Source organism: Chionomys nivalis, chromosome 5, assembly GCF_950005125.1.
Source record: "Chionomys nivalis chromosome 5, mChiNiv1.1, whole genome shotgun sequence".
In the NCBI taxonomy this organism is placed as follows: Eukaryota; Metazoa; Chordata; class Mammalia; order Rodentia; family Cricetidae; genus Chionomys; species Chionomys nivalis.
This window is the reverse complement of record NC_080090.1, coordinates 104,558,356-104,577,290: the sequence shown is the minus strand read 5'-3', so window position 1 is coordinate 104,577,290 and position 18,935 is coordinate 104,558,356. Positions and strand designations below refer to the sequence as shown.

The window sequence follows — 18,935 nt, the reverse complement described above, 5'->3', positions numbered from 1 at the left end:
CAACTGTTAGGTTTTGCACTTTGAAGACACTTCCTGGCATGATTCTTCTTTCTATTTCCTTTGAGCTAGAACATATGAAATACAAAGTATCCCAGGTCATAATTATTCCTTTCAAGATGTGGGCAATCAGAAATTCAGACTGCAAACCTTATAAATTTCTATGTTCCAACAAAATTGATAGAAGAGAAATGCTGAAGCAAAGGTACACAGATCCCTCAATTCCAAAGGCAGCTGAACAACCACGAAGGGAAAGTGACCTGGGAGCTTCATTTGTATTTTGTACTGAATATCAGCATAGATCAATGGCTTTATTTGTCCATTTTCCAACTTCACTTATTTATTTCAAACAGCAGGGAACCAAAAAGACCAATTAAAATATTTGCATTGAGGGTACATATATAGACAGTGTGAGAGTTAATATTTATTGTCAACTTGTCAGTGTCTAAAATTACAGAAAAGGCAAGCCTCAGGCCATGCCTCTGAGGGTCCAGACTAGGCTAACTTGGTTGACACAATTTTTTTTTCTAGATGAACTTGCAGCTAGTAAGGGGCACAGTGAAAACTATTTGGATTCTAAAAAAAAAAAAAAAAAAAAAAAAAAAAAAAAAAAAAAAACTGTGGCTTCCTGATTCACCAGCATGAACAGCTCTGTCTCTTTTGGGAGGTTTGGCTATCAAGCATATAAATGGGGTTTGTGGATAGCATACTGCAAGTTACTTAGTGACAGAAGTTAGAAAGTTAGAAGTTAGGAAACATATCACACACATGGGCAGGACCATCCCAAGGCCTGGAGTTCTAGACTGGAGACAAAGGAGGAAATGATCTGAGCACCAATATTGTTTTCTCCTTTCTTCCTACTGCCTTCAGCTCCTTGCTACCATTCTTTCTCTTCCATGGTGGACTGTACCCTCAAACCATGACTCTTTCTTCTTAAATTGCTTTATTAGTATAATTTATCAGAGCAAAAGGAGAAGAAAATAATTCACACAGGTGCATATGCACACACATTTTATAATATATAGAGAAAATAGCATGATAAAATAAGGGAAACACAATAAAATATTTTTATTAAAATTTTGTTTACCAAAACAATATTGACACATCACCAGTGATTGAAAAGTCACTTACTTTATGTAATGTTTTGTAACTTTCTCAGTGAGAATGTGTTGGCACCAATGTGGCAAACTAAAATCCACTTAACCTGAGAGGGCTTGGAAAGAAATTCTATGGTGTAGGAGGCCCTTCTGTCTATATGTTGCTTTCATTGGTTAATAAAGAAACTACCTTGGCCTGTTGATAGGGCAGAACTTAGGTAGGTGGGAAAGATGGAACTGAATTCTGGGAGGAAGAAAGTAGAGTCAGAGAGATGCCATGGATCCTTGGAGACAGATGCTGGGAATTTTACCTAGTAAGCCACTGCCACATGCCAATATACAGATGAATAGAAATGGGTTAAATCAAGATGTGAGAGTTAGCCAGTAAGAGGCTGGAGATAATGGGCCAATCAGTGACTTAATACAATTTCTGTGTGGTTATTTTGGGGCTAAGCAAGCCATGTAACCGGCACGAACAAGCGGGCCTCCTTGCAACAATTCTAGACAGAAAATAACAGAGTTTTACACAGTTTCTTGGTTGACACAATTTTTTTTTCTAGATGAACTTGCAGCTAGTAAGGGGCACAGTGAAAACTATTTGGATTCTAAAAAAAAAAAAAAAAAAAAAAAACTGTGGCTTCCTGATTCACCAGCATGAACAGCTCTGTCTCTTTTGGGAGGTTTGGCTATCAAGCATATAAATGGGGTTTGTGGATAGCATACTGCAAGTTACTTAGTGACAGCATGGACCAACTAGTTATTAGAATTGAGGCGGTGAGGATGATTCCCACCCAGCAGTTTCAGGCACTAAGGGCCACCACATTGAACTGTGCAGAACAAGCAGGAAGTAACATATATAACCTAGTAATGCCACAGCTTAAGTTTTCAAGAAGCACTTATCATTTCAAGAAGCATTCCTGGACAGTAAAGAATTACAGATACACAATAAAGACTAACTGAGATGAAAAAGATCTCTAAATGAGACCCAGTGTGTTTAAAATATGTACGTAGGCTTAGGAGAGAGAAGAAAAACAGTATAGAGAGTTATAAAAAGAAGTTAAAAAAATGAAATAAAGTCTTTAAAGAGACAGAGTACAGATAGTTATCGATTAAAAGGAATATAGAAAAATAAGCAACATAAAGACAGAATATACAAGCAGAGTCTGGATTATGTATATTATTGTGTTATCTTTGAATTTTTTGTCTGCAGAGATATTTGATTCTTGGGACTGCTAAGCTAAGCCAACATATTTATTTCAAAGGTATCTTAAATTCAAAATTTGAGTCTAAGGATATGTTGTTTTGGAAAAGAATATCTGCTTTTGTTTCCACAGAGGATGAGAACCTATGAATTGCTTCCAGACTAATATGACTTGATTGACCAAGACCCCCTGAAAGGTTGTCTTTAACACCCCCAAAAATTACTTTGCCCAATAAACATCGGGAAAAAATTTGGACGGAACTATGCCCATAATCCCAAATATTGTCTATAAATGTTTGTTTATATTTAAATGTGGATAAGCTATAATGATTTGCATTGGTACGGATCTTGCTTATTGATACAAATTTAAGGTCAATTTTGTTATATGTATATTTCTGCTCTTGATTAAAGTATTTTGTTTGTGCAGCTCATTTAAAATGTATTATATAATTAAGAAATATAGGTTAATAGGTAGTCATCTATAATAATCAAGCTCGTGGTCATGTTAGTTAGATTTTCTAGATATTCAGAGATGTATTTCAGGTGGATAGAAATTCTTCAATCCTTTGAAAGACTACAGAATATGGCACTTAAAATATTTTAAAAATTTAGGTATTATCATGACAACGAGACACATCTACTCCTGGCAGCACTATTACTTCAAGAAGAAGATGGGAATAGAGGAGGTTCCGTATGAAGTTGGTTGGCCATTTGGGCAAAAAAACTGCTCTTGCCTGGACTGCTTGATGAACTGAACATACAGGACCCAAAGAAAAATGACTGCTAAACTTGACTAAAGGTGAGACAATTCTTTGAGGTTCCTGCTTAATGAATGAGTCTACAAGACATTGTGTAGGACATAGAAGAAAGTAACTGACAAACTGCCAATATAGGTGGAACTGTCTTTGAAATTTCCTGCTTCAGATGATATGATAGTATACATAACCGACCCCAAAAACTCTACCAAAGAACTCCTACAGCTGATAAACACCTTTGGTAATGTGGCAGGATACAAAATCAACTCCAAAAAATCAGTTGCCTTCCTATACACTAAGGATAAGGAAGCAGAGAGGGAAATCAGAGAAGCATCACCTTTCACGATAGCCACAAATAGCATAAAATACCTTGGGGTAACTCTGACCAAGGAAGTGAAAGATCTATTTGGCAAGAACTTTAAGTCTTTGAAGAAAGAAATTGAAGAGGACACCAGAAAATGGAAGGACCTCCCTTGCTCTTGGATTGGGAGGATCAACATAGTAAAAATGGCAATTCTACCAAAAGCAATCTATAGATTCAACGCAATCCCCATCAAAATCCCATCAAAATTCTTCACAGATCTGGAGAAGACAATAGTCAACCTTATATGGAAAAACAAAAAACCCAGGATAGCCAAAACAATCTTATACAATAAAGGATTGTCTGGAGGCATTACCATCCCTGACTTCAAACTCTATTACAGAGCTACAGTACTGAAAACGGCTTGGTACTGGCATAAAAACAGAGAAGTCGACCAATGGAATAGAATAGAAGACCCTGACTTTAGCCCACAAACCTATGAACACCTGATTTTCGATAAAGGAGCTAAAAGTATACAATGGAAAAAAGAGAGCATCTTCAACAAATTGTGCTGGCAAAACTGGAAGTCAATCTGTAGAAGAATGAAAATAGATCCATATATATCACCATGCACAAAACTCAAGTCCAAATGGATTAAAGACCTCAATATCAGTCCAAACACACTGAACCTGATAGAAGAGAAAGTGGGAAGTACTCTACAACACATGGGCACAGGAGAACACTTCCTACGTATAACCCCAGCAGCACAAACACTAAGGACATCATTGAATAAATGAGACCTCCTGAGACTGAGAAGCTTCTGTAAAGCAAAGGACACTGTCACTAAGACAGAAAGGCAACCCACTGACTGGGAGAAGATCTTCACCAACCCCGCAACTGACAAAGGTCTGATATCCAAAATATACAAAGAACTCAAGAAATTAGACCGTAAAAGGTTAATCAATCCAATTATAAAATGGGGCACTGAGCTGAACAGAGACTTTTCAACAGAAGAAGTTCAAATGGCCAAAAGTCACTTAAGATCATGCTCAACTTCCTTAGCAATCAGGGAAATGCAAATCAAGACAACATTAAGATACCATCTTACACCGGTCAGAATGGCTAAAATCAAAAACACCAATGATAGCCTCTGCTGGAGAGGTTGTGGAGAAAGGGGCACTCTCATCCATTGCTGGTGGGAATGCAAACTTGTGCAACCACTTTGGAAAGCAGAGTGGCGGTTTCTCAGGAAAGTCGGGTTCAACCTACCTCTTGACCCAGCAATACCACTATTGGGAATATACCCAAGAGATGCCCAAACATACAACAAAAGTATATGCTCAACTATGTTCATAGCAGCATTGTTTGTAATTGCCAGAACCTGGAAACAACCTAGATGTCCTTCAATGGAAGAATGGATGAAGAAAGTATGGAATATATACATATTAGAGTACTACTCAGCAGTAAAAAACAAAGACTTCTTGAATTTTGCATACAAATGGACAGAAATTGAAAACACTATCCTGAGTGAGGTAAGCCAGACCCAAAAAGAGGAACATGGGATGTACTCACTCATATTTGGTTTCTAGCCATAAATAAAGGACATTGAGACTATAATTCGTGACTCTAGAGAAGCTAAATAAGAAGGTGAACCCAAAGAAAAACATATAAGCATCCCCCTGAATATTAACCTTCATCAGGCGATGAAAGAAGACAGAGACAGAGACCAACATTGGAGCACTGGACTGAAGTCTCACGATCCAAAGGAGGAGCAGAAGGAGAGTGAGCAGGAACAAGGAACTCAGGACGGCGAGGGGTGCACCCACACACTGAGGCAATGGGGATGATCTATCGGGAACTCACCAAGGCCAGCTGGCCGGGGTCTGAAAAAGCATGGGACAAAACCGGTCTCGCTGAACATAATGGACAATGAGGACTACTGAGAACTGAAGAACAATGGCAATGGGTTCTTGATCCTATTGCATGTAATGGCTTTGTGGGAGCCCAGGTAGTTTGGATGCTCACCTTAATAGACCTGGATGGAGGTGGGTGGTCCTTGGACCTCCCACAGGGCAGAGAAACCTGCTTGCTCTTTGGGCTGAGGAGGAAGAAAGACTTGATTGGGGGAGGGGGAGGGAATGGGAGGTGGTGGCGGGGAAGAGGCAGAAATCTTTAATAATTAAATTAATTAATAAAAAAAAAAGACTGAAAAAAAAAAAAGAAATTTCCTGCTTCATGTTAAAGTGTGCTAGATACTATGGGCCTGTAAGCTTAAGATGGATGCTTCAATGATACAGAGAAATTTGGGTGACTGTTCAGGCAACGAGATGCCTCTGTTAGTTCTAGAGTTTTGGGAGTTGCTTACAATGCACTTCCAGTTTACTTAGGTAATATAATATCCTTCTGGAGTCTTTGCTGGAGTTGAAAAATTGATAGTTATAATTATAGTTTTACTTAGTTATGGTAAAAGATAAAATAGATATAAATATTGTAACTACAATTCTTACTTGATACCTGCTTTGTTATATGTAATTTTACTATGTTAAAGTTAAAACCTTTCTTTTTATTTAAACAGAAAAGGAGAGGTGATGTTGATTCCCATCTATATGCTATGAACACTATTGGTTAATTAAACAACTGCTTTGGGCCTATAGCAGAGCTATAGGGGAACAGAGCTGGGGCAGGGGGAACTAAGCTGAATTCTGGGAGAAAAGGAGGCAGAGTCAGAGAGAAGCCATGTAGCCTTGCCAGAGACAGATGCCAGCTGGAATCTTGCCATTAAGCCACAGCCACGTGGCAATACACAAATTACTAGAGATGGGTTAAATTAAGATGTGAAAGTTAGCCAAGAAGAAGTTAGAGCTAATGGGCCAAGCAGTGTTTTAAATAATATAGTTTCTGTGTGATTATTTTGGAGCTAAGCGGCCAGGAACTAACTAGCCACCTCCTACTACAAGAATGAATGGGACAGTTTTTTCTCTTCATGTTCCTAGTATCCAGTCTTCTTTGAAGAAGATAGTCTCACTGTATTCAAGCTATATGAACCTTATGCTTGTGGGAAGCTAATATTTATATATGTTTCTGGCTAAAAAAGCAGATTCTTAATGACAGGGTCCATGTCTGTCTCTCTGAAATACTAAATGGTTTCTGCCATTGGAAGGAGTGTGGAGAATATTTGTTACACTGGTAATTTTGAAGAAAAAAATGTTGGTATTAAGGAAAAGGGAGAATTGTTATTTAGTAAAAGGTACAGCTGGGCTGGTGTTTTAGTTAATACAGCACTGACTTTGCAAGCATAAGAACCTGAGTTTGATACCAGGTGTGGTGGCAGGTACCATAACCTCAGCACCTGGTAGGTAGTGACATATAGAATCTTGAAGCTCATAGGCCAGCCAGAATATCCTAATTGGTGAGCTCATAGCCAATGAGAGATGATCTCCCAAAGAAATGGAAGGTCTTTCTGGCCTCAATGAAAGGTTATCTTCTGGTCTCCACATGACCTCCACATGGCTTCCTCCTTCTTTGTGCATGTGTATGTGTGCACACACACACACAAAAAAAAATAAAATAAAATAAAATGTAGAGATCAAGGGTAAACTTAGAGTGTTCCCCCTCTCTGAACATTCTGCTTCCATTTAAAGCTTCTCTCCAGTTACCAAGTTTCTGAGAAGTTTTCTGTAGCTCAAAACCTGTGTCTTCTAAGGACTCTCCCACCTCAAAATCTACCCCATTCCTCTTGTGTGTCGTGTGTGTGTGTGTATGTGTGTATTTGTACGTGTTTGAGAGAGAGAGAGAGAGAGAGAGAGAGAGAAAGAGAGAGAGAGAGAGAATTTACACCCCAGAATTTACTATCATTTTCTTTATTTAAACACTAGGCCCTTTATTCACTGAAAGTGACAGCAGCAGCTTAGGGTGAGTATGTCCAGAACTGGAGACATCTATAATAAAAAGAATAACAATGAAGAATTGCATGAAGTCCTGCCAGATCTAACTGCTGCCAGGCCAAGGCTCACAGCATACTTCTGAGTCACAAGCATATTCTCACATCTGGCCTGACAAGCTATGTAAAATAAATTTGCCAGGTGAGAACTCTGTTGACTATTCACAAGATTTATCCTTTTAACTCTACGCTGTGGCTTCTTAGCTACAGTGCTGGCGTTACAGTTTGCATCCTACTGAGAGAAAAAATGCGACTCCTTTTAAGCTGGCAATCTTAGCACCACCACCAGATTGTCAAAAGTACCTTAAAACCAGACAAAGTAAGAATCTTTCTAACACAAGACTGTTGCTTCTGTCCAGGGATCGCTGTGAGTGCATCCCAATTCCAGAAGGTTTCAGGGTAAACATCTTCACCAGCTGAACTTTCATTCTCCTTACCTTCCTTCTACATGTAAGGACCCCTAATGCCCAAAGAGGAACTGATTCTCTTCTTTTTTTGAGACAGGGTTTCAAGTAGCCCAGGCAGGTCTTGAACATGCTATACAGCTGAAGTTGTCCTTAAACGTTAGTCCTCTTGCCTCCACTTCCAGCAGTGAGCCACTGATTTGGGCTCAGATGCACATTTTTCACTAAATAAACCCAAATTTCACTAAAATGTTCTTAGTTTCTGGCCCACTGTTAATCAGGTCAATGGCTTAATGCTATAAATAAACTAGGAACATGGTGAAGGTAGGAATTCTTGTTAATTCCTCAAGCAGCATTTCAAAATCTGCAAATGAAGCCTTCACAGACAGAAATATCCATGGGAGATGATTCAAGGTGGGAATAAAAAAAATAATCCCAAAATCTAAGACTTAGGAAGAAATTAAACACTTGCTGGTTGTTATTTTGCATCTCACCTACTCCTCAAATTACTATAGTTTCCTCAGCAAATGTCACTTAATTGTTTTTTGAAGACCTCTAATGGTAAGGAACTTAAAACCACTGAAGGCATTTGTTTCAATGGTATAATTTCTAAGCTCCGAAGTTTACTGTTAATGTTGGTCAAAGTCTTCTTTCTAGCTAGACTACTACTACAGAAATCGTATCACTCCAAGTCTGTCTAGTTTGGTTTTTGCACATTTCGGGCAGTTTCTGAATCTGTCTCTTTTCATATGTCTCATTTCGAGACAGCACTAGGCTGCTTGTGTCCAGTCTCTCCCATTAGTCATTCTAGTGATACCACCAGGAGAATTAAGGAAATAATGGGGATAATGACTTAGCTGTGTTTTTGAGTGATAAGGAGATGGGTGGAAGCACCACAGATGCTGAATTCACCATCTTCTACACTACATGACTGCCCACTGCATGGGGCACAAGTGTGGTGGGAGGGCAGGAGTTAGAGGAAGGGAATCAATGAACATATAAAAGCCCATTAGCAGAGAAATCCCTCCCCTGAATAAAACATGTGATCAAACAGAAAATGTGCAAGTTAAATTCCTGGGCTGGGAATAGGAAGGTAGTTGTACAAATAACCTATAAGAGGACATGGCTCTAAGGCCAGTTCCAACCCACAAGCCTACTGCCATACTCAGAAAGGACTTTCTTCTTCCTAATGAGCTGCCTGTTTCCATCACTATCCTTGTTTCTCTGGCCCAATTCTTTGTTCTAGCTACAAGAACCTGGAAATACCAATGACTATCTTGTAGGATGGGATCCACATCTTTAACAGAGGGGTTTTCTGTATCAAGAGCCTCTTTTCTTAGCCAGAGAAGCCATGCTGCATACTTGAGCTTTCACATCTTCCTGAGTCCTCCACAGTCAATAGTAAGGATCTATGAATCTCTGTTTCCTGAATTTCACTGGAGTTTTTAAAATGTAAATATCTATATGGTCAAGTTGGCTGTAGTAGAGACTTTAAGAACTTCTTGAAAGGAAGACCCAAGTAAATATTCCAGGGAGGATTGAAGAATGATTTCCCACTAAAGAAATGTCAATTATTTAAAAGAATTATGTGTTTGAAAGATTAAGGGATTAGCATTTTTCATCCAGCCCTAGTAATTAAGAAAACAGACTTGTGGTGGTGCACATCCATAATCCTACCACTCAGGGGCTGGGGCAGCAAGCCTGAGAGTTCCAGGGAAAGTTTTCCATCTATGTTAGTCTCAGAATAAATGACATCTGTACCATCTTATGGGCTCTTTATTATTATTTTTGACCTTTAGGCTGGTTCATCCTCCACATTCCCCAGGTTTCATTATCAATTATTATAAATAAATGAATAGTTCTTTATATTCAAATCATACATAGTACACTGTGAGAAAGATAACACCCACACAAAGAAAAAAAAATAACAAACACCAAAAAAACAAAAACAAAACGTAGTTTGCACCTGAGATGCAGACAGGGTCATGTTCATGCTGCCTTCCACGTGTGTCACTTCTGCTGTACCACACCACACTCCACCCTAGATCTTAGTTTTGTGGTTGAGATGAACTGATCAAAAGTCTGGAATCCTGTCATGGTACATGGAATAGAACCATATTCCTAACCACAAGACAGTTCTGTGTGAGATCATGTGATAGGGAAGTATGTATATGTTTCAGTGGTTCATTTGTTCAAACAACTGCTATACATGGTAGGATTCTGATTTCATAGAGTACTTGGTTCTATTAGGAGGTTCTGTCCTGGCATAGTGTGATTAAAAAGAAATCATATGATCACAAAGCTTGACTTCCAACTATGTCAAGTATGTATGTGTTACCATCAATATTTCTTGCATGTTACAATTTCTGTCTTTTAAAAACATTTTTGTATCCAGGAGGTCCCTTCTTTCCAGAGCTCAATTCACATCATCATCATGTGTTCATGAACATCTCGACAGCTAGATGCTGTAGATAGCTCGAAAACTGAAAAGGGAAGGTTCCTTTGCAAATTCTTTTGCACTGGGAATGTCAACAGCAAAGAAGCAAGATAACAACAAACTGCAACCTTCAAAAGACACTTGAGTTCATCTATGCATGTGATGTCAGGGGACAAAGCCCTGGAAGAAGGCACACATTTTACAAATAATTGAAATAATTGCCAGAATGGAAAGAAATAGCAAAATTTCATTTATGAATCAGTAGTACTCTTTAGCTAATTAGAATACTCTAAGCCTTGCCATTTCAGAGTGGCAAATATCACAGATCAACAGTCAGTGACTATGGAAAAAGAGTCTAAGAGAAAATCAGATTCTCAGAAGTGAGGTTCTGTGCCACAGCATATGGCTCCCACATCATATTTCTCTGAAAACCTAGAAAATGCCCATCTAGAGACACAACCAGTATTTATGCTTTACCAGGCTACAGTAAAGAGCATGGCAGCAAAGATGACAGACACATGTGCAAACTGTCCTTTTGAAATTCAGACCTCCCTATGAGCTTTTATACTTAATGGATTCCAGCATAGAATAAATAATAAGAGTCACCACAACATAATCAAGACAAATTAAAGTTGATGAGTTTGAGACCTTGATGGCAAATTGACATGATCCCAAGATACGAATTATGGCTTATGAGGGTAAAGTGGGAGGAAGCATTCTGCTGAGGCTGTCCAGCTGCTAGGCTGTGCATGGCACTGCTGAGCAGGAGCTGTACCTTCTGGCAAGGCTGGCCTTGTGGCTGCCTGCCACCCAACACTCACCATTTTTGCAGAGCAGGAGAGCCAGAAAATCATGAGAAGAGGAATTGAGGAAGAGCAAGAGGCTGGGGGCCTGTGCTGTCACAAAGCTCAGTGTGATCGTTTCCTTTGATGGAGCTGTATCTGCGTAGATAGCTGAAGATGACAGGCTTGTGTTCTTGGTCACCGGGTATGGTTCTTGAAACATGTATATAACCGAGCTGCCTGAATCAAAAAGAGCTGAAATCTCTGCAGAAAAAGAGAAAAAACAGAAGAAGAAAACATACTTTCAAACATGTAGTCATTAAGCTACTTGAGGTAGCTATAAGGCCTGCTCATTGTTTCCTTTTACAAAGCACTGTGTGAGCAGTGTTAAAAAAATCAGACAATGTGCTTCTTACTAATTTTGAGGCAGATCAAACCCATTCTTGTGTGTATGTTCACATGTGCAGATGAGCATTCGGCTTGATGCTGGAAATATGTCCTCCCCTCTCACTCTCTACTTTATTGAGACACTGAACATAGAGCTCATGGACCGGTTAGACTGGCTGGCCAGTGAGCTCAGAACTCATATTATCTCACATTCTCTAGTGAAACACCTTGTTTAATCTAGTTTTTTACAGTGGTGCTGGGTATCTAGACTCAGACTCTTATGCTTGTGGGACAAACATGCTGCTGGCAGAGCCGTTTGCCCAGTCCTCTGCATCCACTGTTTATAATTACAAATGAGGCTAAGGAAGTTGATTAGAACACTAACCATTTCTTTGTGTCACCATGTTATTTAGTGAAACCTTCCTTGTAAAGCACTAAGGAGGATTGCCCAGCGGGGTTTGGACTTATGGAACCTCTATGTTGCAAGAAAGTGTCACCTAGAGCTGAGGAGATGGCTCAGTTGGTAAAGTGTTTGCTACACAGTTGTCAGGAGGTGATTTTGGACCTGCAGCATCTACATAAAAAGATTGGTGTGGTGGCGTGTATACGTAACACCAGAGCTGGGGAGGCAAAGACAGGAAGAACCCCAGTGTTCTTTGACTAGTCTAGAAATTGGTGAGTGCCAGATTTGTTAAGAAATCTTGTCCCAGAAGATGAAACAAAGAGCAACTGAGGAAGGCATTTATTAATGATCTCTGGACTCCAAATAAGTGTTAATGCATGCATGAGTACACTATTACACCAGTCCACAATGCTGCAAATACATAAACACAGAGAAAAAAGAAGATAATTTAACCTAAGTCCATCTCAGTTGCCCTTAAGCAAAATGTCACATTGTTACTGTATGTGAGTTAACATGCTGAAATATTGAAATACTTATTCTGTCAAGGTCAAGCTTGCTCTTGAGCTAGATTTGACTTTCTTCTTTTTATATCCAGGTGTGAAAGAAAAGTTGTCTTGTATAGCAAGACATTTTAGATCTGTGTGCACACGTCTGACTAGAACACTATGTGGTAAGTTTGAGTTAATACGGATATGATAGCTTTCTTTCCTTCTCAAATGAAGGGTGCAGGGTTTCTAATCTTTCTCAACATTCCCTGGCTATGTGTGGGACACTGAGAACATAAGCAAACTTGAACTTACTTTGTAATGCCCTTGCCACTTTTCCGCCTTGCGAAGACTCTGCTGTAGTCATGCCACCGAATTAATGCTACAAGTTTATGCATACAGTCTGCCAGACCAGGACTACAGTGCAATTTGGGCAAGTTTCAGAAAGAATGTTCGGTTTTAATCAAGCAAGTCATATCAGTGATTCTTATGTTAAGAATAGGAGGCATACACATATGGCCATGAAGATGTTGGCTCATGATCTGCTTGATACAGATGTTTTCCTTAAGGACTTAACAGGTGCATTTTGAGCTAGTATTTTCTAGTTAACAAAATAAAAGCCTTTACTTGATGTTTATGTATACAGTCAAATGTATATGTGATTCATAATTTATGAAAAAATACATTAGATATGAGCATATAGATTATGATTTTTTTCTTCTTAGGACAATAAGTTAAAAACAGAAAAACATATATAATTAGACATGACAAAAAAATGTTCTCATTCTTTTCCTGAAACTAGTATTAATTATTCTTAATGCTTAGACATTGTTTGTTTCAATATAAAGCCTAATTCAACAACATTTGTATATTCTGCTTCTCAATCATTTTCTTCTGTTTCATGACAGGAGATAAAAGTACTGGAATGCGTTTAGTTTTCCCATATACTTAAAATCTAAAGTATATTCAGTGAATTTTATTTTTATTATTATTTTAACTTCTGATAGTATAACATTTCAAAAATAGTAAGAGCGAGCAGTTGGAGAGAATTTGTATGCTGTATGCAGTATGCAATGAGTGCTAAACATGATCCCTATTATAAAACTCTGCATTTCCCACACATCATAAATGCAGAAATCAAGGAATTTTGAGATTAAATACTTAACTACTGTCTCAGAGGGACAATGGTAAATGAATAAGAACCAGAACCCAGACTCTTTCTGCAGAGATTCAGTGGCAGGTGAATTAAGTAAGAGAAAATAGTGCTTACAATGGCAACTATTGTAATGGTTAAAACTTATGCTTACAAGTATTATGATATATGCAGGAAGTAATTATAGGATGAAATATGTGGCATAAATACAAGATACACCATGATTGCCACATCTCCACTATATCAAATGTAAGCAATATTTTTGTTCATTTGTTTATTAAATGATTGTCTGTGTAATTAGGTTTAACTTTCTAGATTTGTAATCAATTTCCAAATTTATTATCTATCAGTTTTAGTGATGAAAACATTCAAGTGATAGAATTGATCATTCAGTCAACAATGGAAGAGAGCTGAAGGCAAAGAGTACAGATGGATAAATCATGACCAGGTATATGGATATTAGCAGGAAAACAAATCGTGTCAAGTCTACCAAGGTAGCTGAGAGGATAAAGAAATTTGCAACCAATCCTGAGGATCTGAGTTCAGTCAGTTCAGTTCAGGCCATGAGGTAGACTGAAAGGAGCTGCTCATAAAAGTTGTGCTCTGGCATCACAGGTGCCCTGGCCTAATGGTAATCTCTCTCTCTCTCTCTCTCTCTCTCTCTCTCTCTCTCTCTCTCTCTCTCTCACACACACACACACACACACACACACACTAGATAGATAGATAGATAGATAGATAGATAGATAGATAGATAGATAGATGATAGATAGATAGATAGATAGATAGATAGATAGATAGACAGATAGATAGAGCGTCTAATAAGTAAGTAATTGAAATTCAGAAAAATAAAGAATAAAATTATGTAAAGACTAATCTTACATTAAATATAAAAATAAACTCAAAATGTAACAAGATCCTGAATAGAAGAGCTAAAATTATAATATACTTAGAAGAAATCATAGATATGAATTTTTGTGTTCTTAAACCCACCAATTGTTTCTCATGTATGACAATAAAAGCAGAATCAATAAAAGAAAGAAAAGTTACCCCAAGATATTTTATGCTATTTGTGGCTATCGTGAAAGGTGATGCTTCTCTGATTTCCCTCTCTGCTTCCTTATCCTTTGTGTATAGGAGGGCAACTGATTTTTTGGAATTGATCTTGTATCCTGCCACACTACTAAAGGTGTTTATCAGCTGTAGGAGTTCTTTGGTGGAGTTTTTGGGGTCGCTTATGTACACTATCATATCATCTGCAAATAATGAAAGTTTAACATCTTCCTTTCCAATTCGAATCCCTTTGATCCCCTTATGTTGTCTTATTGCTATTGCTAGAACTTCAAGCACTATATTGAAGAGGTATGGAGAAAGTGGACAACCTTGTCGTGTTCCTGATTTTAGTGGGATGGCTTTGAGTTTCTCTCCGTTTAATTTGATGTTAGCTGTCAGCTCATTGAGCCTATAATTTGTGATCCTAGAGAAGCTAAATAAGAAGGTGAACCCAAAGAAAAACATATAGTCATCCGCCTGGATATGGGAAGTAGACAAGATTGCCGGGCAAAAACTGGGAACTTGGGGGTGAGGTGGGATGGGGGTAAGGTGAAATGGGGTGAGAAAAGTGAGAAGGGGAGGATGGGGAGAGCTTGGGGGAATGGAATGGTTGGGATAAAGGAAGGGTGGATATGGGAGCAGCGAAATGTATACCTAACTAAGGGAGCCATCTTAGGGTTGGCAAGAGACTTGACTCGAGAGGGCTCACAGGTGTCCAGGGAGATGTCCCCAGCTAGTACCTTGGGCAACTGAGGAGAGGGAACCTGAAATGACCCTATCCTATAGCCATACTGATGAATATCTTGCATGCCCTTGTTAAAAAAACAACTGTTATTGGGGTATGTCCAGCTCTATGAGTCCTTGTAATTCCCCTGTTTTAGTTATAAGAAAAGCTAAGACTCCTGGAGATTTTTACATGACTTAAGAAAAATTAATGAGAGGATGATCCCATTTGGCACCCCCCCCAGAGGGGTCTCCCCTGGATATCTGGCAGTCCTGATAATTGCTGATATTAAAGGGTGCTTCTTCTCCATCGTATTACATCCAGATGATATGAAGAAGTTTACATTCTCACTTGTTGAAGTTAAAACCTTCCTTTTGCATTTAAACAGAAAATGGGAGGTGATGTGGAAGTCCCCTCTGTGTTCTGTGATTACCATTAATGAATAAAAAAACTGCCTTGGCCTGTTGATAGGTTAGGTAGGCGGGAAGGACTGAACCAAATGCTGGGAGAAAGAAAGGCAGAGTCAGAGAAATGCATTGGAGCCTCGGGAGACAGACGCTAGGGATTTTACCTGGTAAGCCACTGCCACATGGCGATACACAGATTAATGGAGATGGATTAAATTTATATGAGTTAGCCAATAAAAAGCTAGAGCTAATGGGCCAAGCAGTGATTTAATGAATACAGTTTCTGTGTGCTTATTTTAGGTCTGGACAACCAGGATGAACAAACGGGCCCTCCTCTTACACTCATTGCTCTCAACTAACTTCTGGGGCCCAGAACAGAGGTTTAAATGGACAATATTACCTTGGGTGATGGCCAACAGCCCACCCATAGGTCAGTATTTAATGTTACATATCTTTTCCTCCTTAATAGTACATCCCAATATTTTATTCTATATTTATATGATGTCATTATTCTGGGAATCCACACATCATCAGACCTTCATGACCTCACAGCTAAAGGATAATAACTTCAAGGTAGCTCCAGATAAAATTAAAATTGTGGGCTCCATCTTGATTTGGTTTCCCCAGCCAAACCCCAATTACATATCAAGGATTCCTATGCCCTACCTCAACTCCAAAATTCTTAGGAGAAATAAATTGGATTAGACCATGGATATCTGTTTACACAAACAGTTGGTTCCATTGTTTGAACTCCTAAAGGGCCTCAATCTCTCATCCCAAGATAATTTATCCTCTCAACAATCAACAGATCTTACATCAGGTCCAACAGGCTATTGACATGTGGTCATGAGGAGCTTTGTTCCTAACCAACCTGTCTTATTAAATATCTTTCCTGGGGAAACTTAGTGCAATTATTAACACAGGAGGGGGAGCTTATTCATTGGGTTCACCTCTCAGAGTTCCCAGGGTTATTCCATGACCAATTATACAGCCAATTGTATCATTAAAGGCAGGGATATTTCAGTCAGGACATTTGGCACAGAAGTTCATTCCCTTATTGTTCAATTTAAAATCACTGATTTCACCTGGTTTCAGAGAAATAATAGTAGAATTGTTATAGTCCTTGATGGATTCTCAGGAAAATTGATTGCCAATATGACCTTCACAAATGAATGAACTCTTTTCCTCATCTGGAGTGGAGGCCCCTTAAGCTTTTTCTGACTAAACCTAACCCTGATTTTCTTAGTATTTACTGACAGGGATGGGGCGGCACTTGTTTTTCCACCTATCCTATGGGGAGAGGAGCCAATGCCTATAACATCAATTTTCCATGTGGTGGAGGAATCCACACAAATTTAAGAATTATTTGCTGTTGTTATGGCTTTGGATTCCACACCAGAGGCATTCAGTCTACTTTCTGATAGCCTGTATGTTGTTAATTTTTTGTCCAGTCTGGGTAAGGCCCATATTAAACTAGACTCCAGTCCTATATCCCCTCTTATGATTCAAGCTTTCCTATTACTTAAACAAAGGATTAATTCCATCTTTCTACAATATCTTAGAGATAATGAAAACTTCCCTGGATTTCTCTCCAGGGAATATCAGCTGACTAATCACCCAGCCTCCATGCCTCATTACAATACTGCTTTAGAAGCCACACATTTCCACCTTTTCACCCATGTTAACTAGAGGGGCCTAAAACATAGGTTCCCACAAATACCAGTTGGACTTCAAAAAAAAAATGTTCAGACTTGTAAGTCCTGTCAGCCTTTCCTCCAGGTTCCTCCTCTCCAAAATATGGGGAGCAATCCCTGGAAGCTTCACTCTAACCATCTCTGGCAGATTGATGTTACACATTATTCTCCATTTGGAAAGTTTAAATACATTTTTCTTTCAGCGGGTACCTTCTCCTGAGCCTGTTGGACTTTGGCACATGTCGGAGAGAAACCCAAACATGTTATTATCCATATGCTACAATGTTTTGCGATTTTTGGCTTACCTAGCCAAATTAAAATAGATAATGTCCCATGCTTGATTGGTAAGGCCTTTGTAGACTTTCTTCAAACCTGGAAAATTTCTCATTCCACTGGCATTCCATATAATCCAAGGGAACAGGCCTTCGTGGAAAGGTATAATCAAACACTCAAGTCTCAACTAGAAAAGCAAAAATGGGAATCCCTACCCCTACATGATAAATTGAGAAAGGCATTATTGACCCTAAATATTCTAAATTTCTCTAGAGAAGATGAATATCTGCCTCCTTTTAAAAAACATTGGCCTTCATTAGTTACCTAAAATTCTATTTGAGTCAAATGGAGGGACCCCTTGACTGGGGCCTGGAGAGAACCAGACCCACTCCTCACTGCAGGAAGAGGTTCTGGATGTGTCTTTCCTCAAAATGAAAAGAGGCCCATCTGGGTGTTGGCTAGAGATCTTAAATATTTACCCCACCAAGAGGATAATGATAATGATGTTTCCAGGGAGTGACCCACCCTTAAGGATTGCTTTTCTGCCTTTTCTCCCCAGAAACAATTGAAGATGTGGATGCTGTCACTCATCCTGATGAGACCTAGAGAAGAGGTGGTGAGACTTTTGGGACAACCCCCTGTGGACGGGCTTATTTATTTTTACCCTGCTTCCTTTCCCTGCTCAGACCCTTCCTTTTCCTTGACAACCCGCTGTGAATGGTCTTTCATAGATTCTTACCCTGATTTGTTCCCCTGTTTTGACCCTTCCTTTTCCTTATTCACCTTCTTACTGTTGGTCCTTGTGTGTTTAATAAGATCACACAATTTATTAACTAATGATTGGAGGCAGTTGAATTACATCAGGTCAAGGTATACTATCATAGGCTTGCCACTCAGAAGTCTGGGTCCCTCAAATGACTGGACAAATGGTAATCCTCATATAAATGCCCCCCCTCTACCCTCCACTTGACCAGTGATGGGTAAGATCTCTAGAGGTCATTTTCTTGATTAATGTTTGACGTAGGAGATCTAAGTCTACTCTGGGCAGTGATACTGCTGGACAAGTGTTCCTGGATTATCCAAGGAAGCAGACTGAGCATGTCATGGGGAGAAAGCCATTACACAATGTCCCTCCTCTTGGTCTCTGCTTTAGTTCCTGTCTCTAGGTCCATGCCTTGGGTTATAGCCTTGTCTCCTGATGATGGACTATGACCTGTAAACCAGATAAATCCTCTTCATCCCAAGTTATTTTGGTCATAACAGTTATCATAACAGAAGAGAAAAAACTGAAAAAGAAGTTGGGAGCAGTTTCATGGTATGCTGGTGGATAGACATGAATGTACTGCTTTAGGGAGGACTGTGGAATGTATTTGGCATTTTGGGCTGTTTTCTTTTTGACACTGTGTGCTCAGAGTCTACTGGGATATTCTTTAAAACTTTGA

The 18,935-nt window shown here is 39.0% G+C and overlaps 1 protein-coding gene across 1 annotated transcript in view; it reads right to left on the bottom strand.

Annotated features, from left to right (window-relative positions):
- The window catches only part of Cntnap5 (contactin associated protein family member 5), a 976,150-nt gene that overhangs the window by 125,641 nt on the left and 831,574 nt on the right, over nucleotides 1–18,935 (bottom strand). The window contains exon 19 of the mRNA XM_057769582.1: nucleotides 10,954–11,178. Within this exon, the coding sequence (XP_057625565.1) occupies nucleotides 10,954–11,178 (225 nt within the window). The remainder of the gene's footprint in view (nucleotides 1–10,953; nucleotides 11,179–18,935) is intronic.